This window comes from Elephantulus edwardii, unplaced genomic scaffold (assembly GCF_000299155.1).
Source record: "Elephantulus edwardii isolate Elephantulus edwardi_28Jun2011 unplaced genomic scaffold, EleEdw1.0 scaffold00109, whole genome shotgun sequence".
In the NCBI taxonomy this organism is placed as follows: domain Eukaryota; kingdom Metazoa; phylum Chordata; class Mammalia; order Macroscelidea; family Macroscelididae; genus Elephantulus; species Elephantulus edwardii.
In genome coordinates, this window is record NW_006399859.1 from 8009727 (window position 1) to 8027480 (window position 17754).

The window sequence follows — 17754 nt, forward strand, 5'->3', positions numbered from 1 at the left end:
GTGAGTGAGCAGAGGGACAGGCTGGCCCCTCAGCTGCCTCCTAACCCAGGCCCAGGGTGGGAGTTCAGGTAGCATTTGGATGGTCTGTAGCCAAATGCTTTCTAGTTACTCTCCTTGGGCAAGCCTTTTTCTCATCATCCCAGTCTGCTCTCCAACTCATTCTTGATTACAGGTCAAACTAAGTGTCTTCTGTGAACAAGACAGGATCCTCCAGGACTTGGAAGACAAGATACGAGCCCTTAAAGAGAACAAAGTACGCATCAGTTTTGTCTGTTCTTGGCCTGGGAGGAAGGGGATTTTGCCATTTGCCTTCTTTCAGCTAGAGACTGGGCTCTCTGCTGGCACTGATCAACAAGAGTCAGTTTACAAGGAGCATTGACTCTGAGGTTAAAGAATGCTGCTTGGGGTGGGGGTTTCTCTCTTCAGTGCAAGAAACTTTGTAAGGAGGCCATAGCTCACTTATTCTAAATACCACACCCTCACTCTGCTCTGGCCCGCTTTGCACAGTAGGCCTTGTAGGATGAACTTGGGAGAGAAAGACTAAGTTATATGTGGTGACTCAGGACCTCTGAACTCTTCAGAAAATGGAAAGACTGCCTATGGGAGAGTAGGACAAATGCTCTCAGCTCTCTAAAACTTGTTTGTCCCTAGGCTCCCACATGTGAGAGAAAGCAAATCCAGATGAGAGAGCAGCAATGGGCCCAGAACTGCCAATGTTTGTTCTCTCAGGGATATTGTTAGTTTAGGCCATATTGGTCTTAACTCATTGTGACCAATGTACAACAGAGCAAACCCCCTCCTCATCCTGCACCATTCTCACAATCTCTCCGTGCATTAAGCCCATCGTTCCACTCAATATGTCAGTCTGTCTCCTTGAGCATCATCTTATCTTTTACTTAACCTTTACTTTTCCAAAATGTCTTTTTCCTGTAACTGGCCTTTGCAGTTTTACAGAAAATTCTTAAAAGTAATTTTATTTATAATATCAAATGTTTATGGCACATAAACATTCCCCTGAGAGCTTAAAGAATTTTACATATGTTTTATTTATCCTTATAGTTTGGCTCATAATACATTGGATGACCATATACCCACTTTACAGATGAGGAAACTGAGGCAAACTTGTTCAATAATTTCTGAGCAGAGACTGTGATTCTCAGCTCTCACGCTCAGCTCTGACGCTTTCAATCTAAGTTCAATTCCAGAGATTTGCTTGGTTCTGGATGTGGTGAGGGGAGACATCTGGGAATAGTGAGTGCTCTTATCCTCTTTGCTGATTTTCTGGAGCAGGACCAGCTAGAGTCTGTGCTGGAGGTTTTGCACAGACAAATGGAGCAGTATAGAGACCAGCCTCAGCACTTGGAGAAGATATCCTTCCAGCAGAGATTGCTGCAGGAGGACCTCGTGCACATCCGGGCAGAGATCTCCAGAGAGTCCACCGTGCGTATGAGTGAGGAGGGTAGCACTTACCCTCATCGGCTGGGCCAAGGCTACCTTTCTCATCTCCCACCTTGTAGTTGAGTTGATGACTGGAAGGGAGTGTCTCAGAACAGCAGACATGGTCTAGGTCATCTCCAGACAATCACGTTACCTTGTTCAGAGATGCCATACGTCTGTCTGTTCCTTAGCCTGCCACAGTGCCACCTAAGGCATCAGAATCTTTTGATATGGGCCCTTTTACCAGAGCCAGGAATCCAAGAATCCCCAAAGGTGGGATGGGACAGTGTAGGTGACCAGGATCAGAACACAAATTACCGCACTGTCGTGTTTCTCCCCTTGCTCCCCCGCACCACCACACGCACACCTGAGCGAGGTCGGTGTCTCTTCCCTCTTTTCCTGGCTGGGTCAGCAGTAGTCAGGAGTGCAGATGCTCATGAGGCCTTGGAAGGTGGGGAATAACTAAGAACCAGAAGCATTCCCTCTGCCAACAGGAGATGGAGAATGCCTGGAATGAATACCTGAAGTTGGAGACCGATGTGGAGCAGCTAAGGCACACCCTACAGGAGCAGCACAGAAGAGCGTTTTTTTTCCAGGTAAGCCGGGGGCTGTTCACTCCTCCTGAGCTCTCGTTGACTCTGGCAACCTTCATTTGTCTGTAAAACAGGACTGTGTCCTCCCCAAAGACTTTCTCTCCCTCAACCTGCTAGTCATTCCTCTAGCCACCTCTCTAAAGGGCCACCCCAAACTCTCCCTTGGCAATCCCTTTCCTCTGGCCAGATTGTGTTGAGAATCCTCATCCCCACTTCCCCTGAACCTTTGTCTTCAAAGACAAACCTTGGGGCATTTTTGTCAGGGTTCTATTACTGGCCATTTCAGAAAATAGACCAGGGAGAAGACAAGTTCTAACCTTAGAGATGTGAGAGTGATCTGTGTTCCTATAGTTCTTGGACCCATCTCGGGTTCCTAGATCTTCAGTTAGACAGACAGCAGCAGGAAGCACCTCTTTTCCTCCTCGGATTCCTAAAGATAGATGCTATCAAGCTTCCACCTGAGGAGGCAGTGTGAATTCCTCTGGTCTCCAGGTGGTCATTTACATTTCTGGAGGCCAGGCTGGCTGATACCCATTTCTATGACTCGGGGAAAGTTGTCCTTAGGCGATTTCCTGCTCTCTAGTCTTTTCCTCTACCCTTAAAAACCAGGCCGCTCCACTGATAGTCTGGTCTCTGTCTCCACGGTGAGAGAATAAAAGGCCTGTGGAATTTCTCCTCCGTTTTGGGTCCCTCAGCTGCCTTGTGTTCTCTCATTGTGGGGAAATAAATTCAATTTATTTTCATTTAGCAAGCCTCAATTAAGACTTCATTAATCAGCAAATGCAATGCCAGTTTTAGAGCTGGGCTTGTTAATTAATGAACTAATTCTAGTCAAGATTTGAATGATTTAATGAATATGCTGGCTCTCCAGGCATTAGCACCAACTGAGGAAAATACCCTCACAGCCATTGACTCAGACCCTCCAGTAGGTTTTCAGAGGCTGTAAATCACAGAGAGATCACTCATCTTTCTCCCATGGAGCGATTAGTGAATTTGAACTGTCTGCCTTTGGGTTGGGAGCACAACTCCTTATCCACTGGACGAATAGAGCCTAAATAAGTAAAGGAAATGTGAGTGGACTTAGGACCGTTCTTGGGGTCTTGCTATCCTTCTGCTCATGGAAAAATTCCCAGCGCGCTGGGTTCAGGATTATACCAAGGACACCTGGCTGGCCTGGGAAGTGCCTGGCAACTAGTCTCAGTATCTGTTTCTGTTTATTTGTGGGGTTTAAAAAAATTTTGTTATTTCTTGTTTTCCTTTTCATTTTTATATTTTCTAAAACTACTATAAAGCTATTACTGACAGTATCTTCCAAACAATTACATAGAGTATGATTTTTAAGCTAACCTATATCCTGCGATATATATCTTCTTAAACATCAGTGATTGACATTCCTTTCATCAGTAATTGTATTTTTTTTTGTTCATTACGTCTCTATAATGATACAAGGAATACATGAAGACACCTTTCTGCAAATGCTGAATAAGAGATGCAGAAATTAAAACTCTTCCTCCCACTCCTTTCTGCCCTAATTCTCTCACCTTCCCTGTGAGCTGTCAGTGCTGTCCATGTGCACTGTAGCTCGCCAGACTGTTCATATGCATTTCCAAACTTGTGCATATATACATATATGGAATCTTATTGTTCATTGGAGGAGAGAGGCAGATAAAGGTTTACTTAAAGAGAATCATAATTACATGATTCAGAAGCTTACTCTTTTTTGTCATACATTTATGCCCTGGGGATCTTTCCAGGATAATATCTACACCTCCAAATGTATGCTCTCCAATACAGTATATACTTAAGATTAAATAAAATTAAAACATTTATGCCTCTGTAGGAAGTGAGGAATTATTCCTTAATGGATACATAGCTTCTCTTTAGGATGATGAAATGAACTGTAGGGATGATTGGACACCATTATGAATATAATTGATGCCACTGACTTTTGCTCTTAATAATGGCTAAAAATGAAAATATCATATATATTTACCACAGTAAAAAACATTCATGGAAGGGAGATGGTTAGGAAAAAAGTTTGAAAGTCTTTTTAAAGCATCAAACCTCACTCACTGGTGCCAGGACGGCTCCCAGTCATGGTGACCCTCCTTTGGGGTTCTGAGGTTGTATCTCATTATGGGAGGAGACTGCCTGTCTTTTCCCCAAGGAGCAGCTGGTGAATTTGAACTGCTGACATTTTGATTAGCAGCCTAACACTTTATGCATTATGATGCTGGGGCTTCCAAAAATTTCCTTAAAGGGACAGTAATTGAAAAAGGTCCCACTGACTGCTAGGTCCAAATATCACCAGGGCTGAAAGTTTAGCAAATGGACTTTTCTTTAATACATGCCTCAGTGAAAGTAGCCTGAGGCTGTCAATGCAGATGAGCCCTGAGCAAAGAAAATGGCCTTGGATTCCTGGGTGGGAGGACATATCCTGGGAATGGTGGTATTCTGGTTCAGTAGTTTCATCCTGGACCTTTTCTCTCAGAGATGTTATAACACACACACACACTCCCCCCCCCCCCATTGTCCTGTTATCTTGGTTTCTAGCTTTCCTTCTCCGTCTGGTCTACCTGCCTGTATTGGAAGGAGGGTCTGGCAGGCTTGCTTGTCTTAGAGGGAGGAGGGGAGCGAGGTAAAAGTCAAGTAAAATGGAGTTGCTCCTGTTCAGCCTAATGTTAATGATAGAAAACTTAGAAACAGTGCTTCTTAACCCCTTAGTAATTAATACCTCTTGAGAGATTTATTTTAAAACTCTTAAAGAACAAATTGAAGCTATAACCACATTTCATTAAATAATATGAACTAAAAATCTGTAAGTTGTTTCATTTCCAAAACAGCTAGTTTTACTGATGACAGTTAGCAGTTATTCCTCTCACTCTCACTGCTGTTGTGTGTGAAGCAACTCATACCTGACATACTAGCAAATTTTTTGAGGCTCTAAATCACATGGGAGATTGTTCATCTTTCTCTAGTGGAGCACGTGGTAGATTAGAACGACCTGCCTTTCAGTTGGCAGTGCAACTCCTTACCCACTAAGCTGCTAAACTCCCTATTCAATTTTGTATTTATCAAATAAAAAGCATCACTTAGTATAAAAAAAAAGCTTAGTCTCTCAAATAAAATAGACAAACATAAGAGAAACATTTTTCTTTCTGTTATCAAGTACTTATACATAAAAGAAGCCTACATTTTTTAGCCTCATAGAATATATATTATGCCACAGTTACATTAGAAACATTCCAAATGCTAGCACAGATACATATTTCCACAATTAGCAGAAAGTTCTATTAGACAACATTGGTTTAAGTAGTTATTAATGGCTGCAAAATAGTTCATGGTTTGGATATTCCATGTTTTGTTTTGTTTTCCTTGATCTTTTCATGATGCGTATTAACTTAGTCCCATTGTTTACAAACAGCAGGAGTGAGTATCCACGTAACCTGCCTTTCCAAACTTGGTTTGTTTTTTGTTTTTTTCTGAGTACAGTGTACTTTATTGATGGTACATTACAAGATGGGTTCTCTAAGCCCCTCCCTTTCTCAGGAGGAGCAGATGGAATTGTGTCAAGGATGTGAGATTCTCAGTATGTAGCCCCGGAAGCTGAGAATCAATCTCTCTCTCTCTCTGCCTCTGTTTCTCTCTGTGTCTTTCTGTCTGTCTCTACCCCCTCCCACTCCCCCCCAACCCCCACTGCTATTACTGGGGCTGGTGGTCCAAGGAGCTCTTATTCTTTGGAGGCCATATGAACCATCAGGTTGACCACTCTGTTGCTGTAGCCAAATTCAGTGTCATAACAGGAAATGAGTTTGTCAGAGTGGTCATTCAGGGCTATGCTGGCCCCAGAATCAAAGTGGAAGAGTGTCACTGTGAACGTCACAGACGACCTGTCTTCAGTGTATCCCTGTGTGCCCTTTAGGGGCTTTTCTGATGCCTGCTTTACTACTCTCTCGATGTCATCATATTTGGTAGCTTTCTTCAGATGGTAGGTCAAATTCACGACTGACATACACACACACTGGGAATGGGAATGAGGAAACTCATGCCAGTAGGTTTTCTGTTCAGCTCAAGGATGACCTTGCCCATGGCCTCGGCAGCACCGGTAGATACAGGGATGACAACCTTGCCATCGTAGAGGGACTCATGACCACAGTCTATACCATCACTGCCACTCAGAAGACTGTGGATGGCCACCCTGAAAGCTGGTTAAAACTCATTTGTTACACCCTGTGACACCAGAGTCCTTTAAATATTGATGTTGATGTTGCTGTTATTGTGTACTGTCACGTCAGAACCGACCCATAGCTGACCCTCCAGTGGGTTTGCAGAGACAGTTAATGTCATGGGAGAAGATTGTCCATCTCTCTCCCAGGGAGCAACTGGTGGGTTTGAATGGTGTGCCTTTGCAACACAGCTTCTTATCACCAGACCACCAGAGCTCTTTTAAAATATTGATAGATACTGACAAATTGCCCTCTAAAAAGCTACTGATTTCTCATTCTACCAATAGTGAATGAGAGTATGCAACCTGTTTTCTTACATCCTTGCCAACACTTGATGTTACCATTTTTTCTTTCTTGTTTAGATTTGCATTTACTCCATTACTAGTGGTGATGTTATACATTGTTTCATATGGTTAGTGTCCATTTAATTCACCTGTGCATAATTTCACAATCATTTAAAATGTAGCAGGCCCAGGACTGGTTTCCTCCTTTCTATAAAACAAATAATTCCTAGGCTGTTTAGGAACCAGATCTCTGAGGTTTGATTTCTTCCCAGACCTGGGAGTTGCTCATGCTTACTTTGAGTGCCACGGTGACTTGGGAAGCTCACAAAACCCTGCTTTGGGCAAACTCCATGCTGCCTTCTGTGTTGTCATAAATAGCTGACTTTATTTATGAAGACTCTCACAGTTAACTGGACAAGAATAGACCACTCAGAAAACTGAGTGAGGGACCATGATGAAGCTCCCTGTAGGCATTACCACCCTTTCTTCCAGGAGAGGAGTGTAGGCCTTTGCTGAAGGCAGTATATGAAAGACTTCCTAGTGAGGTTCCGTCTTTCATACTTTGGACATGTAGTGAGGTGCAGCTATTCCTTTGAAAGGGATGTCATGCTTGAAAAGATAGAGGGTCAGCGAAGGAGGAGAAGAACCCCAACAAGATGGATTGGCATGGTGTTCAACACTGGGTGTGTCAGAGATGATGAGGATGGCACAGGATAGAACTAGGTTCAGGTTGGCTGTTCATAGGGTTGCCATTTGTACTCAACTCAATGACACCTAACAATAACACAATGCACCATGGTATGAGAATACAGGAATGAACCCCCACACTCCTAATCCTCATAAGTGACTCTCACTTTGTCCTTAAATTCTGACATTCCACTTCCCTCAGGGGAAGACAGATCCCTGAGTGTCACAAAGAGTTTGTGATCAATTATTAACCTCAAAAAGGATAGTTTAAGTGCACTAGTGGCACCATAGGAAAAGGCCTCTGATTGGCTTCCATAAAAATGTTGGCTAAGAAAACCCTGTGGGGTAGATCTACTCTAACGCAGTGTTCCCTTGGCCTTTGCTTCGCTCTGCTCTACTCTCACATATGGGAATGATGAAAGGTGGAATGGTAGCAAGAGAGCAGATTGACATAGGTCTTACCAGAGAACTATGGAAGGAGGATAGTGTGGCTTTAATCCCATTCTGCTCTCAATGTTCTGCCTGGGGAACTCAGGTTTGGAGACAGTCCACTGCCAATTTAACATACACTAGGTTCAATGCTACACCTTTCTACATTAGGCACTCCGCATTTAGACTTTAGTGTGAAGTTGAGTGTCAAGCCCATTGTCTGCTCTTCAGCTCTGAGGCTGTGTTTTGGTATTGGGAAGCTGGAGAGTGTGTGAATGTGGCATAGATGCCCACTTGATCAGGAAGCCCTCAGACAACTGTTAACAACTGATGGAAGGTATGTGATCAGGGAATTTCATGTGACTGACCTTTATTTATCTCACATGTTATTATTTGCTGTCAAATCAGTTTCAACTCCTGGCAACTCCTTGCAGGTCATAGTAAAGCTGTACTCCACATAATTTTTTGTTTTGTCGTTGGTTTTTTTGTTTTGTTTTGTTTTGTTTTTGTTGTGAGTCAGATCTAACTGGCGCAGGAGGAGATTGCCCTTCCTTCTTCAGTGGAGTATCTGGTGGATTCAAACCGCGTGCTTTCAGGATTTCAGCACAGCTTCTTGCCACTAGGCCACCAGAGCGCCCTTTTCATAGCACTTTTAAAACAAAGATCTTTTGTAAGCACACTGCCAGGCTTTTCTTCTGAGGTACCTCTGAATGAATTCAGACCTTTTAGTGAGTAGTCAAATATGTAACTGTTTTTGCCACCAGAAACTCTACTGCTAGGTACCAGGCCTTGTTATGATGTGTCATAGCACACAGTGTAGGTGCAGGATCTTGTTGGTCCACACCAAGTACCATATGGTATAAAAGCTCTTCTGGCTGGTGTGTCTTGAAAGTGGCAGAAACTGTGATTCTTCTTTTCCTTCAGTCGGTGAGATAAGACTCCTGTTATGTCCTCATTATCATTTTTTAAAGTCAAAAGTAAATTGCACTTGGTGTTTAGCAACCCCATTAAAGGGTGTCTGCAGCCCCTTGGCTACAATAGACCCTGCTAACCTTACCCTGGTGCCTCTTCTGTTCTTGGTTATGACTTTGAAGTTTGCAGATGATAATACCATCTTGCTCCTTTCCCACTGTATTTTTTAAAGAACAACTTTATTGAGATAAAATTTCCAAACCATAAACTTTGCCTCTTAAAGTAAACAGTTCAGTGATTTTTAGTGTTTTCAGAGTTGTGCAACCATCACTCCCACTAATTTTTATAACATTTTTATCACCCCCCCAAAGAGATCTTATACCCATTTCATAGTCACGTCTCTAGAACACTTTCCAACTCTCTACACCCTAAGCAACCTCTAACGTACTTTCCAGTTCTATAGTTGCCTGTTCTGGGCATTTCATAGAAATTAGATCATACAATCTGTTTTCTAGTTCTGGTGCCCTAGGGGTGAGAAACTGAGTGGTCCTTAGCTCTGGTGGCCTAGAGGTGAGAAACTGAGCTACAATCCCCAAGGCTCACAGTTCAAATCCTCTAGCTGCTCTGCAGGAGAACGAACAGTCTGCTCCCTTGTGATTAATTGCCTCTGAGAACCCACTGGAGAGTCAACTGTGGGTCATTTCTGACTCGATAGCACATAAAAACAACAGCACGTTTCACATAAGTTTTACACAATGAATTCATAGAAATGGAATCATACAAAAATGACCTTTTGTGACTAATTTTATTCACTTAGCACAGCTTTCAAGGTTCATCCATGATGTAGCATGTATTAGGATGTTGTCTCTTATTTGTGCTATGTAATATTCCACTAATCATTGTACTTTTTAACTAACCTCCAGTCCCAGGATTCAGCTCCATCTTTAAATTTTGAGCGTGACTTGTCCTTCAGTTCTTGCCTTTTTTTCCTCTTCTGCCATGGTTACATGAGGCAATGTTGTTGTTTTTTTTTTTTTAAATTAGGTGAGACTAGATAATTTGGACTGGTAAAAGCTACTCTGAACTGTCTCCCTTGCATTTTGGACTAGTCTCTGTTTGTGCTTCTGCCAGCAGGCTGTCAATCAGACTTAGGACTCACCCTGGCAGAGTTCCAAAGGAATGTTGTTGCCCCCTCAGCACCCAGGGTGAGGGGCTGTATCAGAAACAGTTGGATGAGTCTCAAGAAGAAACTTTTGGTAAGGAGTAAAGAAGGAAGTGAACCACCATTATTTTTCACCCCTCAGGAGAAATCACAGATACAGAAGGATCTGTGGAGGATTGAAGATGTCATTGCAGGTCTGAGTGCAAATAAAGAGAACTTCAGAATCCTGGTGGAATCGGTCAAAAATCCAGGTGAGTGAACCCTGGATGTAGGGGGACTGGGCCTTTGCTGGAAGAATGTTGGGGAGCAGCACATGGATGGTTGAGATGACCCTTGAAGGGTCAGCTGTATGAGGGTGGGTCTCATGGTACTAACTTATTTCACTTGTTGTCCAAGGAAGAAGGTCTTTGTTCCACCTTAAGCTTTTTTTTAACCCTTCACACCCTTTAGAAAGAAAAACAGTGCCTTTATTTCCTCATCCGCCGGTGCCTTCACTCTCAACCTCTGAGAGCAAGTCGTCCCTGCAGCCCAGCCCTCCAACCAGCCCTGTGCGAACCCCTCTGGAAGTTCGACTCTTCCCTCAGCTGCAAACCTATGTGCCGTACCGACCTCACCCACCCCAGCTGAGGAAAGTGACGTCCCCACTTCAGTCACCAACAAAGACGAAGCCCAAAGTTGTGAGTTTTGATGTCCAGGAGCTGAGCAGAATCATTTTCTCTTGGGAAAATAGAACGAGCCAGAGTCCTAAAGAAGCCCTGAGTCCTGATCAGTAGATAGTGTTGACCCTGCCATTTGCTTCTGACTCTCTGAGCTGCAAGAGCCTTAGATACAGCCTTGACCAGCCCTCCCGATTTGCAGTTGGGATAACTGAGATTCAACAAGAGGACTTCGCCCCTGACAGAGAGGTGTGGGGTTGTTGATGTGGCCATGCAAGTTGTTCTTGTTATGTACAAGTGGAACCCACTCATAGCTGACCCTCTAGCAGGTTTTCAAAGACTGTAAATTACACAGGAGGAGATTGACTGAATTTCTCCTTTAAAGCAGCTAGGGCATTCAAACCACATGTTTTTGGATTAGCAGCTCAACTCCTTACCACTAAACCAGAACTCCATGCAGACCTGCAGAGGGATTTCCCAGCGAGTATTCAAGATAGTGGGTGTTAAGCTCAACCCAATCAACTACCGTCATTACCTTCATCTATAGTAGGATGCATGTGATCATCACAATAACCCCAAAGAGTAAAGGTAGGAAGAGCAGGCAAGACAACTCAAGGACAGAGATGTTGAGATTTGCTTGAGTTCTTCATGTTCACTAGTGAAGCCAACTAATCCCCTGGCTGTGTTTTTTTTTCTATGCTATCTGTCACCTACTTGGACATTCAGGTCCTCGGTCAGATCTGGAGCCCATCATGTTGACTTGGTAAACACCTTACGGAACTTAAGATACTTGAAGGAAACAGATGATGTGGTCAGCTGATAAAGTGAGAGTTCTTGCCTTCAGGACTAGTTGTCTGACTGAAGAACACAGAGTTGGGAGAGCAGTTTGGTCCATGTGTCAGAGAAGCTATGTAGCTGGGACCTTGCTGTAGGGGTTTCCAAGTTTTAGCCAATGAAGACTTAGAGACACCTTGCTTAGAATTGCCCAGACAGTGTGTTTAGGACTTCTTCTGAGGTCAGCACACAGATCTGAATAAATGATATGAGATTCTCTGCTAGATGTCTCACTATCTGCCTGTTTTCAGTTGGCCCTAGAACTACCAGATACTCACCAGGACCTTGCTTGGGTGTAGATTCATGAACCAGCCAGAGGAGTTGCTGAATTTCTTCATGTTGAGATGCCCTTTCTTACCGTTGATCTAAAGGCAGGTTGGAGTCCCAGCCATAGAATAGGATGTAGGGGGAAAAAACAACAAAAACAAAACCAACACCAAACAGCATAAATGATGGAGTCAGGTCGATGACCACATAGGCAGGATGCCTGCTGGTTAGACAAGAAACATAAAGAACAGGTGCCATCCAGGGAGCTGGAATACCTTGTTTTCTCACTGTATTCTTCAACAAACCCATTTTCTGTTTCTGATGCCAAACGAGTAACTTCTTGTTGTTAAGTGACACCAAGTCAGGTACAGCTCACAGGGACCCTGTGGAAATAGATCTGTACTCTGTCCTATCCTGCACCATCTTTATCATCCTTGACACATTTGAGTCCATTGCCACAGATACTGTATCAGTCCATCTCATTGAAGGTCTTCCTCCTTCGCTGACTCTTCATTTTTCCAAGCATAATGTTCCTCTCCAAGGAATAGCCTCTGCTAACAACATGACCAAAATATGTGAGGTGAAGCTTCACCATCTTTGCCTTCAAGGAGCATTCTGTTGCACTTTCTTCTCTGTTTGTTAATTTTGCAGTCCATGGAATATTCCACACCCTTCTCCAATACCACAACTCAAATTCCTTCTCATTCATTGTCCAGCTCAAGTAACTAGGAATCAGTAATCACATGGGTTCCTCCTCACAGCTAGATCCTCTGTGATCCAGGGCAGGACTTTTTCAACTTGGTTGAGCATCAAGGCCACCCAGTGTGTAGGGGAGAGGGGTTTTCTCTCCTGTTCTTCCAGTAATGCATGTAGGCTCACCAGTTTTACCAATTACTTGTTTGCGCTATTAAAAAAAATATTGTGATAATGTGTGTGCAAAGCAAAATTTGCCATTTTAACAATTTTTAAATGTACAATTTGGTGGCATTTATCACACTTCCAGGATTGTACAATTCTCACCTTCATCTACATCCAAAACCTGTTCATTACTCCAAAGAGAAACTTTGCCCCAATTAGCAGCAAGTCCTTCCTTCTTCTCCTTCAGGCCCTGGTAACCACTAGATCTGCTTTCTCGGGTTATGATTTTGCCTCTCTGAGACAATTCATGTAATTGGCCTTAGACACTGTTTGCCTCCTGTATCTGGCTCATTTCACCCAGCACAATGCATTCTAGGTTCATCCATGTTGTGTATTTACTTATTATTTATGTTATATTCTGAAGCAATATCCATCCTGAAAATGACATAAAACAGGAGTCTGTCATCTGATAGGTTACTTAAAGGGCCCTCAGTTAGATGGATTGACAGTGACAGTAACAGTGGGCTCGAATATATCAGAGAGTGTGTGGATGATGCCAGACAGGGCAAGGCTTTATTATTCATAGAGTTGCTGTGAGTTGTAGTTGACTAAACAGCACTTAACACCATTCATATCATTCAACCCAGGAACTAGACTCAGACCAAGAATCAGAACTTTCCATCAGCTCCTGCCCTTGGGCTTGTGGGCCCTTCCCTGTCTAGACCCTTTACACCAGAGGTAGTTACTGCCATAATTTTTTTTTAAAGAATTTCCTTCTTTTTCCTTATAGTTTACCTATCTCTTTCTGCTTTCTTTAGTACTTTAATTCTGCCTGCATATACTATCGTATCAATTCCTTTGCATCTTTTCAATATTTATTTGTGTGATTAATTTACATAGTTGCTTATAGTCGTACCTCTTCCATTTTGCTTGACTCATTTTCTTGAATTTAATGTAATTTAAAAAAATTAGTATTATTCTCAAAGGATAAAAAAACTAAGGCATGAAAAAAATAATAAAATGCCTCCCTTCCACTCTTATTCTTCAGATACTTTCTAATTTTATCTTTCTAGAAAGCTTTTTAGAAATTGGTGACTGTCTTGTCAAGTGAGAAACCACAGATCCTTGGAGAACCAGTGGCTATCTTAGGCAGGCAGCTAAACTTCTACACATTCATGAGATGCTTTTAAAAGAATGTGGATAAATCTTTGCAAAGCAAGCTGTGAGTGCCCTTTCTTGTTCTTTCCAATGTTTGGAAAAACAAAGCAAAATTAGACTAAGAATAAGGGACTTTAGGAAGAGGAAGGGCACCATAGTCATTGGTCTGTAAGAGTGGGTGTTCATGGAAGTCAGTGGCCAGTATGTTGATCTGTGGAAGAACCCCAGCACTCAGAAAGCACCATAGACAGGGAGATTATGTTGAAAATAGTTACATTCATCCCGGCCTACAGAGTGGGCTGCAATGGGAGGCAATGAATCACCCATCCCACAACCTATTCACTCATCAAGTCATGAAGCATCAAATACTTGGAAACTCTGAACAATTCTCCTAGAAAGGGCAGGAGGGTACAGACCTCCCTTGCTCAGCTTCCTGACCTGCTGAAGGATCCAGAGTTGTACAGACGCAAGACACCTGTTTGGTCCAGCACCCTGGGGTGGGATAGATGTTTATTCTTTAGTGATACCAAAACCTACATTTAGTGTTGCCAGCAGTTTGGCATGGACCAAGAGCATGGGAGACCCAAGAAATTCCAAACTTATAGAACATGGTGGAGTTAAACAGTCCCTCCAGGTCACAGAGAGATAGGAAATGTGTGAATCAGAGGGAACAATGGGATGGAGCAGAGAATACCTTCCTCTTTCACATTTTAGCCAGGAGAACAGAGAGAACTCCCTGGCCAAGGGGCCATGCCCTGGGCATGGCCATACTTCTGTTGTAGCCCTTCAGGCCACACTGTTGCAGTATCACTGTTACCATCCCACTGTCCACATCTCTACCATGAGACACTAGTTCTGGTTCTTTTTCTGAACAGGAAGATGAGGCGCCTCCCAGGCCCCCACTTCCCGAACTCTACAGCCCAGAGGACCAGCCGCCGGCTGTGCCCCCTCTGCCAAAGGAGGCCACCATCATCCGACACACTTCCGTGAGGGGCCTCAAGCGGCAGTCGGACGAGAGGAAGCGAGACCGAGAGCTGGGCCAGTGTGTGAACGGGGACTCACGGGTGAGCAGGGAGGGCATCTGGACTCGTGCCACCGAGGGGGAGGGAGAGGGAAGGCAGTGTGGGTTTTTACCCTGTCTGGCCTGGGTGGATATGACAGACTAGGGCTCCGTCCACAGGTGGAACTCCGATCCTATGTCAGTGAGCCTGAGCTGGCGACCCTCAGCAGTGACACAGCCCAGTCCTCCCTTGGATTCGTGGGCCCTGAGAGCAGGTACCAGACGCTGCCAGGTAGAGGTAAGGGAAGACCCTGCCCAATCTCCATGAGACCCTCTCCCTTCCCCATACCCTAAACCTTCACCGCTGCTCTCACCTTCAGCCCTGTGGGCAGCGGCTGTCAGGAGGCCCTGAGGAGCCCACTGCTCCTTCCTTGAACCCAAATCCTGATTTTCCCCTTTTCACATCCAACTTGGAAACAGTAATAGCAATTACTGTAGAGCCAGGCACCATGTGACCTTTAATGAGCTTAAGAATCCTATGAAGGAAGTGCTATTATTATCCTATTTTAGAGGAAAGAAACGAAGGCTCAGAGAAAGTAAATACTTAGGTAAGTGAGGAGCCAGAAAACAGCCTCAGTGTTCTAACTCCAGAGTTCATGCTTTAGTCACTGTCCCCTGTGGGCTGGGATGTTGGGCGGCTGCCATGCATTAGGCCATCTCTTGCTTTCTGTGTCATTCAGAGATTCAAAGAGCTCTTTCTTTAAAGAAACCCACTTTATCTTCAGTTAGGCCTTATTGTCATTGCCCTTCCCTTATCCTTTGGGATACGGATGAAACAGACTCTTGGGCTCTGCTCATCCCCCAGAGCCAGACCCTCCTCAGAAATTTCCTAAAGGGAAAGCCTTGTGCCCTCTCTGCACCTGGGCCTCCTGGGTCCTCTGAGCAGGTCCACAGCTCTCTCACTGGAGCTTCCTGCCTGCTCTCAGAGGTGGAAGGTCAGGTGTTCTGTTGACCAGGTGAGGAAGCAGAGGACAAACAAACATGATTTGGTTCCTGCAGAATATATGACGTCCATCCCACCACACTGGCTGAGTGGCTGTGTCCTGAGCTGGCCCCTGCGAGGGTGTTTTGCTGAGTTGGGGCCATAGCAGAACCTGGCACTGTGCGCTGGGGTCCTTTTCCTTCAAGGAGTCTTTATCAGTGGTGGTGTTAGTAGCTTTGGGGCAGGGCTCTTCTTGATTGTCTAGGAGTCCTCGGTCCTTGCAGGCAGTTTATCATTCCTTCATCTCATGTACCACATGCCAGTGATGTTCTCAGTCAGTGTGATGTCCATTTCCACATGTTCAGGGAGCACTCCAGTGAGAGAGTTACTGCTACTGGAGAAGCGTAGTGGGGCCAGGCTAACCAAGGACGAGAACAGTATGATCAGCAGTATTCTTAGCTGTGTGACCTTAGACACGTTCCTTAACTCCTCAGGGCCTTAGGTTGTGCATCTTTACAATGATCAAAGAATGCCTATTTTGTAGGACTATTGTGTCAAAATTTATTTTAAAATGACTGTAAATCCACTAGATGCTCTACTGAAGAAGGAGGAGCAATCTCCTCCTGTGCTAGTGGGATCTGATTCGACAGTACACAACCACAACAACAACAAAGCCTGTACAGTGTTACATAAGTGCTTGATAAGTACTTGATGCCTTCCTCTTTTTCATCATTCATTTATTCATTCTTTAGTCAGTCAACCAGGAGTTAAAGAATTTACAATCTAGTTATAGAAACAAGTCTTTTGATACTGTGGTCAGTGCAATAACCAATAGACTGTGAGGTCTAGGAGATAACTAACTCTAAAAGCCTGCAAAGTAGAACATTTGCTTTGGCTTGTGAAGGTCTATGCTTGCTTCTCTTTCTGAAAGATAGACCCTCCCTCCTCTCTTGAAGATATATCTTTCTTACTTAATAGTGTTTACTCTGTGTATCTTTGTGGGATGAAGGGCACCTCCTCATTCTGCCTGCCAGCAGCACAGGTCTTCTGCGTGTGAGGGAGTTCCTAGCAGAGGCCACAGGTTGACTGGAACATTGTCCCTCATGAGAGCCAAGGGGTGGTCCTGGGATGGACCCCCCATCCTCTACCCTAGAGTTCTTACCCTTTCAGCCTTTTAGGGGCAGAGGAGAAAGAGACAGAAGAGTAGCTCATTGGCTGGGCCTTCTTGGTGACCATTGTGGGAGTGAGAGGTGGTTAGGAAGGGGCTGAGCTGTCCTCCCTGCCATGAACACACTTGCTTGTCTCTCCTGCTTCAGGACTCTCAGGATCCACGTCAAGGCTCCAGCAGTCGTCCAGCATTGCTCCCTATGTCACCCTCCGGAGAGGTGCTGAAAACATCAAGATGACCTTCCCTGTGAGTGGCTCTGAGGGGTTTCTGAGTTGCTCATGATTCCCTCTTCTGTAGAGGGCGGGTGATGATTTGTGAGCCTGTGGGCTCAGGGGTCCCCTGGCACCATGTGCTCAGTGCTACCTTCCACATAGCCCTGTGCATTTCCTGGGAATCCCCCCTTTCTCTTCATGGGTGGGAGCACTGGCGCATGTGGCCTGGGCTCTGGCCTTGTCATGTCATGTGTTTGAGCCTCACTGGCTACATCCGCAGGATGAGGTGCTTTCCAGAGGGTGAGGTGCGTGCAGCTCAGGGAGTGCTGTGAGCATCATGGGCATGACTTAAAGAACAAGACTGGTGTGGTGGCTGGCCTCTGTGTCCCCAGTCCAGCTGGTCCATCTGCCTCTTCCCTTTCCTCCTCTGCAGAGACCCAAGAGTGCCTTGGAGCGCCTGTACTCAGGGGATCACCATCGGGGCAAGATGAGCGCGGAGGAGCAGCTGGAGCGCATGAAGCGACACCAGAAGGCCCTGGTCCGGGAGCGCAAGAGGACGCTCAGTCAAGGGGAGAGGGCAGGCCTCCCCTCCTCCCGCTACCTCAGCCAACCTCTGCCCGGAGACCTCGGCTCAGTATGTTAGGAGGGAGGCAGGCAGGGCTGGGTCAGGGAGCAGAGCTTCCCCTCAGGCTGGGCAGGGCACCCGGTTCCCCTAAACACAAGCGTGTCATCCTCCCTGAGAGTGGGCTGGGGACCTGGAGAGTTCAGAGAATAGCCTGTGAGGCTGCTTTCCCACAGCCTGGGCTTTTTCGTATGTGAGCTGGTCAGAGAGTGCCTCAGAACCGGAGCAGGAGTGATGGTGTCTTAGCAGGAGGCCAGAAGCCTGAGA

At 45.0% G+C, this 17754-nt stretch overlaps 1 protein-coding gene across 1 annotated transcript in view; it reads left to right on the forward strand.

Annotated features, from left to right (window-relative positions):
• The window catches only part of PLEKHA7 (pleckstrin homology domain containing, family A member 7), a 299249-nt gene extending 281741 nt beyond the window's left edge, over positions 1–17508 (forward strand). The window contains exons 15-23 of the mRNA XM_006892043.1: positions 173–253; positions 1291–1440; positions 1932–2033; positions 9873–9981; positions 10181–10407; positions 14379–14567; positions 14684–14801; positions 16802–16899; positions 17299–17508. Of these exons, the coding sequence (XP_006892105.1) occupies positions 173–253; positions 1291–1440; positions 1932–2033; positions 9873–9981; positions 10181–10407; positions 14379–14567; positions 14684–14801; positions 16802–16899; positions 17299–17508 (1284 nt within the window). The remainder of the gene's footprint in view (positions 1–172; positions 254–1290; positions 1441–1931; positions 2034–9872; positions 9982–10180; positions 10408–14378; positions 14568–14683; positions 14802–16801; positions 16900–17298) is intronic.
• The last annotated feature ends 246 nt before the right edge of the window (positions 17509–17754 follow it).